Genomic DNA, 7,935 nt, shown 5'->3' on the forward strand with positions numbered 1-7,935 from the left:
TATATATATATATATATATATACATACATATAGGCATTAATACATATATGTTTTGGGACAAGTCTATTCAGTCCTGTATGCAGTTCAGTCATATGTGTAGTTGTTGAAATACTTGGACCTTATAGTTATTGAAATTTCTGACGAACGATATGTGTGTATCTCCAGTTTATCATTCGAAAATATGCCCAATGTTGTGACATCTTAAACATGTATTTTGAACTGATTTCACAAATGTGTTCAGCAGTTTGTATCTATGTTGGAATTATGATAATATATCTGCGAGCCCGCGTGTATTTACAAGTACGTTTTTATATAGAATCTATTTCAAACCTGTATTTTATTTGGTATATTTCGTGGACGATGTTTCCACTTGTTTATACGGATATCATCGAACATCCACTCATGCACAGAGACTAAACTACTTTTTCGTTCTTCTGTCATCGCTGACATTTATATATATATATATATATAACAGATTCGCGAGAAGAAAGCCCTACTACAAACCTTTTTAAATATAATCGATTCAGTGCACAAAATCGAGGGATTATTGCATCTAAACACAACGGCGGGACCTAAACAGACGGAAACTAAGAGTGATGGTAATGAATCAGTTGAACGACATGGGAGTCTATCTATAGCTGATGTCTCACAGATACAAGGTCAGTCTTTACGATTGCTATTCCATATTAATTACGAAGTATGCGCTCCTGCCTTGATTACTCTGTTTAAGTGAGCGTCGAAAATTCTTGGCTTTCGGAGCTTCATATATGCTTTCGGTGATGTTATATAGCGTACGTTATATTCTCGTCTGCTTCGTGTCACTGCATCGCTGAGTCGGCAGTGTCACTAGGATGTGCACAAGTTATTCGTACAGCAAAACGGAACGTTGAGGTGTAGTTCCATCTACGTCAGATAAGCATGTCTATATATTTTCGACCCTGTGTGGAGATTGATATATGTATTGTAACCGCCTAGGCTACACTCACAATTGTGTGTACAAATGAGTGATATTGACACCGCGCCGGATTTTGCGTTGCTTTGTACATCGTCAGATATAACAGTGTCAGTACCCATCTATACTCAAACGCACATTCGTTGCTACAGATGACTCGACGCAAACTACCGAGCGAGTGGCAGGAGAGTTCAACCAGCTGCAGTTCTATGTGTCTCAGTGCAGGGAAGTGCCCATCGTCCAAGCCCTCTCGCCCAGGATAGACACCATCACCCGCACCCTACTAGCTGGTATGCACCAAGGAATAGCCTTCAAGCACACTACAATCCTTCTGATTCCTTAGATAGTAATGTCCGTCTGGGCTGTATATCTCACTTTTCGTACCGATACCATGTACGCCAGCACATTGTCGTATTATGCGTGTTTGTGTGATATATGTTCGGCTAGTACATTCAGTATCAAGGGATTGCTCCAACCATCCGTTCGTAGTTTGTGGTTACCATGGTTGCATGCAGTTCTCAGTTGTTGTGGTATCGTACGCACCTCCCTCAGTTTAGAGTCCAGGATTGAACGAATGGTACGCAAGCCATTGGCAGACAAAGTTTTTGTCATGTTGTTTTCATTTTGGTATTTGATCTGCCTCAGAATTTAGTGCCCTACGAGGTATGCCTTAACCTATGTGGAGGTTGTTGGCCCAATTGGATCTAAATCTTGAATAGAGTCTTGGTGTACAAATTAGTCAATATGACACATGTCAAATAGTGGAATCGAAACTAAGCGATTGTGATCATATTTGCTTTCTCAATTTAACGCCTGCGTCACGGAAAGTTTGTTTGACTGTGATGCGTTCGTGAATATCGGCATGTAAACGTATGCACATGACTGTAACTACATACACACTCAGAAATGTTTACTCAGAAATGTTTATATATTCCTCATGCACGTACACATATACAGGGCTCGAAGCCTCATTCCGAACGGCACTTGAGGACGATAACCTGGATCTGATGGTTAGTGTGCTGCGGCCATATGCGATTGTCGAGAAAGCCGGTCAAGCTGAAGACTTATTCAGAGCCATCAGTGCAAAAAACTTTGTCAAACGTACCGTGACATCGGCCAATTTGTCCAAGCATGGACTGGAGTGGCTGTATAACGAAGTTGTCATGTATACGGACATGGACTGCAAAACACTGGTAAGTTCTGTGCCTGTGGCAGATGTGCTATTTCGTAGTATTTTTTTAGATAGATATCGTTACGAACAAACAGACCAATGAGATGCGTACTAGGAATGTTTCTCAGTGATAAGAGACTACGTAAATACATTCTGTTGTTTAAATGTTGTGGCACAGAAAACACTGAGCAAGCATATATGCAGAACATCAAGGAATTGCAGTCAGCTGCAAACCAGACCGTACCCGTTGCGTGCTATTGCAAAATGGAAAAGTGATAGATCTGAAAATCTTTGGTAGCTGCCAAAGTGTATCTGGCTAGACCAATTCAATAGGGGATCACAATTGAAGTGTTTCCTTCCTTCCCTTACCATCCCCCATTCAGCTGACGGCGGCTGAACAGGTAGGACCGAACATCTTCCAATTCTTGGTAAACAGTCTCTGGCCCACACTGGTCGAGGCCATGACCGAGGTGACACCCGAGGTATTCGCCGCGGGTATACCCGATCAGTTCTACCTGGTATGTCATTACCAGTCATAGCACCTCCAAATCATTGCCTGGAGGTGGTTTAAATTGCACATGTATTTTAAGTAAGAAATGTATGGGTGTGTCGAGCTGTGATAATACGCTGTAACAGCGTTTGGCGACGTAGACATCATGATGTATTGTTTTTTGTTCCCGGTCTATACAGAACTACACCTGCACAAAGAAGTTCATCAATCGCTTCAGCGAGAAGATTGGCAGCCCTCAAAGCGTTGCGTTGCTGAAGAATTCTACCTCCTATATCGACTTTATGAAGAGTTGGTCCTTGCCGATATACTACCAGGTTGGGTCTCAGTTGTACCTGTGTGTTGCTTGCGAATCGTGCATGCCGTCCTATATTGCAGTACACACAGACTAATCGGCGAAGCAGCACCTGTTTGCGGAAGGTTTTGATGTATTATTGCATGCTCGTATCCAGATGCGTAACACCCTCCAGGCAGCAAGGCGACGATACCCATAGCACATTGCCCTATCTGTGGCCGTCTCTTTTTATGTACGTAGTTTGGTTACCAGAGATTGCCGGCATGCTAAAGGATCACTACAAAGGTCGAACAGTGGGATATGGTTTTCTTCATATATGGCTGTAGGATCATATGCATTCATATGGCAGACTCTCCAGGTTGTCAGGCACTACTACACATCGCTAACCCTGGCCCTGTCCCTCACAATCGTACCCATGGTTCCGACGATGCTTGCAAAAATCACAGACTTTCCATATATCATTGCATCTGTATGCGCATTTGCAACCGCTAGATGCCAGGCAACTATTAACCGTCGCTAACTCGGATGTTGTCTCGTACATTGATATGTGGATGCTCATAGTTAGGGTTTGAAGAGATTGCTGGCACCCTAGAAAGCTCTGACAAAGCTGGCATCACTTTCAGTCGTTCCCATCTATCACTGTATCTGTGTGTGCATTTGGAACCACAAGACGTCAGAGATATATCACCCATCGCTATTTCTGATTTGTGTTGTACACTGATACGTGAATGTTTCTAGTTGCGGTTCCAAGAGATTGCCGGCATGCTCGAGGAGTCCCTACAACGGTCGCATGATGCGCTGTTCAGCGAGCTCGTTGCCAACGCAAACGATCACCGTTCCAAGGCCTCTGGTACACATCCTAGTGCAGTACTAGACACAACCAAGGCACTGTGTGAGGCTGTCAATCTCACCTGGAGCGATGGCGTATTCTTGCCAGCGCTGTCTCATCGGTAAGTGAAGAATATGTAGTGAGGTACCACATTGGTAATAGCGACTCTGATGTGATGCGTAGATCGGGATAGAGCCACTGTTGCTATATTAATGGCTGTCTATATTGTATAACAATCTGAAATAGTTCAGTTACATATACACGCTGTAACGGAGAAGAAGGATTGATATAGATATATCTGTGTCTCAAAAACGGGTATATTTAAAAAAATATCTATTCGAGTATCATACGTTCACCGAATATGCTATTTTTGCTCACGTGTTCGTATGCATATCTATGGAGGCACGTACCACTTGCAGGGGAGGTTACAAATCGGACCATGTAAGAACGTAAAATATGCTGTGTTCGTTGCGGCTGGAGATATTTGGATCTGCAACCAGTGTCACTGTATTTCCCCTTTTCTCTAAATGCTGTAGTGTTTGGTATACGTATTGCTGTACATACTCACCGTTTGGCTTCGGACAACTCAGCGTTCCATGAATCCTCTTATCAGAAACATAGTCCTTATTTTCCAGAAACCTCTCCTGTGTTTTATCTTCCATTCCAGGCTGTATGCATAAACTAAGCTCCAATTCCCACTGTGTTCAGGTTCTGGAAGCTGCAGTTCCAGCTGATGTCCCGCTTCACCGTGTGGTTATCGGACACAATTTCTGACATCACAGCGCCTCCCTCTGATGCATCGGCACAACATCTCGAGCCCAATGCCGACCCTTTAGGTACGCAGATATTTCGAGTTTTGTGTGTAGTACTTTCGGTTATCCAGTCGAAACTTCCAAAATTATCTGTGTTAAGTGACGGTTCGTTGTAGTGTCTACAAATACCAGACTAGAATTTGACCTTAACTTTTGGCACCACCCTCTGTCCATAGAATGTTTATGTGAGTTTGTATTTCAATGCTTCTACAAGCTAGATATATCTTTTCTATATTAACTCATTGGACAGTGTGAGTCAATATGTAAACTGTACCCATACGCATTACTATTAGAACACTCATGTATTGAGATGCATGCATATGCTTCGGCAACCTCATAGCTGAATGTTTGAACCATTCCACAATACGTCCAGGTGCCGCAGAGCCTCAGTCTCCCTTAACAAAGGCACAAGTGTCTATATTGCTGCTCAACGATGTGGAATGCATTGCTGAGCTAGCTAAGCTAGAGTGGCAGAACACCATCTTCAACCGATTATCTGAGAGTGTCGGCCAGCTACCGCCTGATTTTGTTCCGGATGGTCTATCCAAATCTGTCGAGCGCTTAAAGAACAAAAGTCCGCTATTGATCGAGGTATGCCGTTGAGTGTACATTCTATCGAAAGCCGGGGACTTATATGTACCGTAGTCCAAATAACAAATGTGCATTATAAGTTCCCTTGACATGCTATGTTTACCATGCCTGTTGATTATTAGACTAAGCCAGGTAGCTCGAGAACGATCAATCCCATGTCTGTAGTGTGCTTGCGCTCGACTATACCTTCGCTTGACCATGCACAGCTTACCTCAACCCACAAAGTATGGGGCAATTATTTTGAGTGAGAAACATGGGGACCAAACTATCAGAGATGTCTGTTGTACATCTATCAAGATTCTCTCTCAAATCTCGAGTTGAGAAGCCAAAAATCGCACTCATGTTACGAAAATCGTGCTTACAGGGAGTGAAAACAATACTAACAGAGATGATGGTGGCCAAGCTCAATCCCGTCTGGCGGATAACGGCTACATACCGAATGACTAATAAACCGGTGAGTTTTTTTCTGCGGAAAGTTATACACACTTACAGCTTGACTCGCCTCACACTCACCTTCATATGTCTTTGTAATATGCACGTAGACCAGATATATTGTAATTGAAAACTTCGTGGTTAATGATCAGTGGCACACACGAAAAAATCCTGACCGACACATTCTGGGAAACCGGTTCTGATGTGTAGGTTTATTTTAAAGTGCTCGACATTGGGGGGAGGGGGGCTGAAATGGTATCGTATAGCTAAATTTCATTTGTACATAGGTTTATATACATATATACACTTCATTCTATCGTATCTCATATTCTGTGGTACTAGGATGGTACATAGATCGGTTTCCACGCGATTGAATACGAAATCATGATCATTTAATTGAATACAGCACCACCATCTATACTTTGCGTGTGCGTTAAAGACAGCACACTTGTGGACACGTTTTTCCGTGCAATTGAATACACTGAGGAAAGATATCCCACTACATGTAGATACCGGTGCTGTGTCGTTTGTCTCTATCAAGCCTCCCTATCCGGGGACCTCATGGCTACCTTTGTAGATCTAGTACCGATATGATCTATCCCCTCTCGAAGCTTACGCGATCAGCGCTTATTGTTCCCCAAAGCGAATGCAGCACTGTGTGTTCTGAACGCCACCCTTGTAGATCTGCCTGTAGACGAAAGTCCTCAATTAAATCGCCTAAGCGCACGTTCCACACGTACAGTTTATTACTGATCCACTAACAGAGAAGGAATATCAACTAATTCACTGGCTCGAGCATACTTTTCATACCTTTGTTCTGTCTATTCCTATTCCGGTTTAGATGCCCACGGTCGCCTCGCCGTATGCGCCGGGGATCTTTGCACCGCTGAATGATCTCAATCTGAATGACGAGGCCATCTCGCCGGAACTCAGCCAGTCCATCACTGCCGAGGTGTTGAACACAGTCGCTGCCAGGTATTGTCGCGGCCATTAAACAGGCCAGACAGTATACCTCGAGACTACCAGTGGGGTGTCATCGGTGGGCGCATTTCAGAAATGCTTTGAGGTGTTCTTTGCAGTAAAGTGGGAACTAGGATGCTATCTGATGGAAGACAAATCAGATCTACGCATGTAACGGCGAGATTCTTGCCCTTAGTTGCTGTACATGTCTGGCCTGCATCCATCATGTGCACACTTTCGACAAATTTATGGGCTTTTTAATCAATGACATTTTTTTTAGGGGCTGACATGTGCGTGTCACAAAACTCTCTATTGTGTGCGTGTTGCAGAACATATGGACCCGCCGTAGCAGCATGTAGTTTGTGGTTAGTATTATGCCTCAAGGTGTCGAGTATCGCCACTGCAAATGCCATCACTGGTGTTGAAGCCGTACCACTTTTTCTCCTGGTTTAAGAAATTACATTGTGGTTATTATATCATCAGTGATACGCATATGTGAATAACCCACACTTGACTATGCTGTGAAAAGTAAGTTTCGAACCAGGATTCTTGCCTTCCTGATGTATTATTCGAAGATGTCCCACAATTGACTCCTTCAACAGATACTTTCCGGCCACTTAGTTTAACTTCCATCATTCACATATATGCTTGCCTTGCCCTACGTATAGCCTCCCACCAAAACCAACTTTGGTCGCCCTAGGTATTTCGCCCATGTCAACATTTCGGGGTGCATAATATACCTTCTTCGCAAATACCAGTGCCTCGTATATTCCCATCTATGAGCATGGTTTTCTGACACCCACGCTCATTTGCGCGTTACCCAGCTACTCCGAAATTGTCACGGAAGTATTGAACACCGTCAACAAGACTGAAGCGAGTTTACTGCGACTGAAGAAACGAGGCCGCAAACATGTAAGCGCACACTGTTGTGTTCGGGTTGGTCAATTTATATAGCGTTCAAGCACACACCATTGTACTAGCATTTGTCTTCTTCACAAGGTGCGTTGATCTGGGCGTACGATTTTGCGTTCACATGGACGCTTAGTTGTTTATGGCCATGATGGATTTGTAGGTGTCCTACCGAGTGCGTTGTATTTGATATGGTGTATTCTATAGTACGAGCGGTTCTCACCGGGTCACTGGAATTAGTCAGCCTCTGGTACTGCCCACGATTAGAGGCCTTCTATAGTCATATAGATATACGCCTGAATATTTCACAGTTTATGCGCGGATTCATGTTATGAATGGCCAACATTTGTCACACGTACGCACTGACTACAGACCGGGGCACAAGTGGATGTTGTCACCGATGAGAGCAAGATCAGGCGACAGCTATACATAGACGCTTTGGACTACAAAGACAAGGTAAGCATCAGCGATATATA

The 7,935-nt window shown here is 43.6% G+C and overlaps 1 protein-coding gene across 1 annotated transcript in view; it reads left to right on the top strand.

The window, feature by feature from the left end:
• SARC_01366 (hypothetical protein) overlaps positions 1-7,935 on the top strand; it is a gene marked incomplete at both ends in the record, with an annotated part of 28,931 nt that overhangs the window by 4,486 nt on the left and 16,510 nt on the right. Inside the window, 12 exons of the mRNA XM_014304922.1 lie at positions 476-659; positions 1,105-1,242; positions 1,910-2,145; positions 2,507-2,641; positions 2,814-2,948; positions 3,665-3,876; positions 4,464-4,591; positions 4,941-5,158; positions 5,523-5,612; positions 6,432-6,565; positions 7,375-7,462; positions 7,832-7,915. Of these exons, the coding sequence (XP_014160397.1) occupies positions 476-659; positions 1,105-1,242; positions 1,910-2,145; positions 2,507-2,641; positions 2,814-2,948; positions 3,665-3,876; positions 4,464-4,591; positions 4,941-5,158; positions 5,523-5,612; positions 6,432-6,565; positions 7,375-7,462; positions 7,832-7,915 (1,782 nt within the window). The remainder of the gene's footprint in view (positions 1-475; positions 660-1,104; positions 1,243-1,909; positions 2,146-2,506; positions 2,642-2,813; positions 2,949-3,664; positions 3,877-4,463; positions 4,592-4,940; positions 5,159-5,522; positions 5,613-6,431; positions 6,566-7,374; positions 7,463-7,831; positions 7,916-7,935) is intronic.

This window comes from Sphaeroforma arctica, assembly GCF_001186125.1.
Source record: "Sphaeroforma arctica JP610 unplaced genomic scaffold supercont1.53, whole genome shotgun sequence".
NCBI lineage: Eukaryota > Ichthyosporea > Ichthyophonida > Sphaeroforma > Sphaeroforma arctica.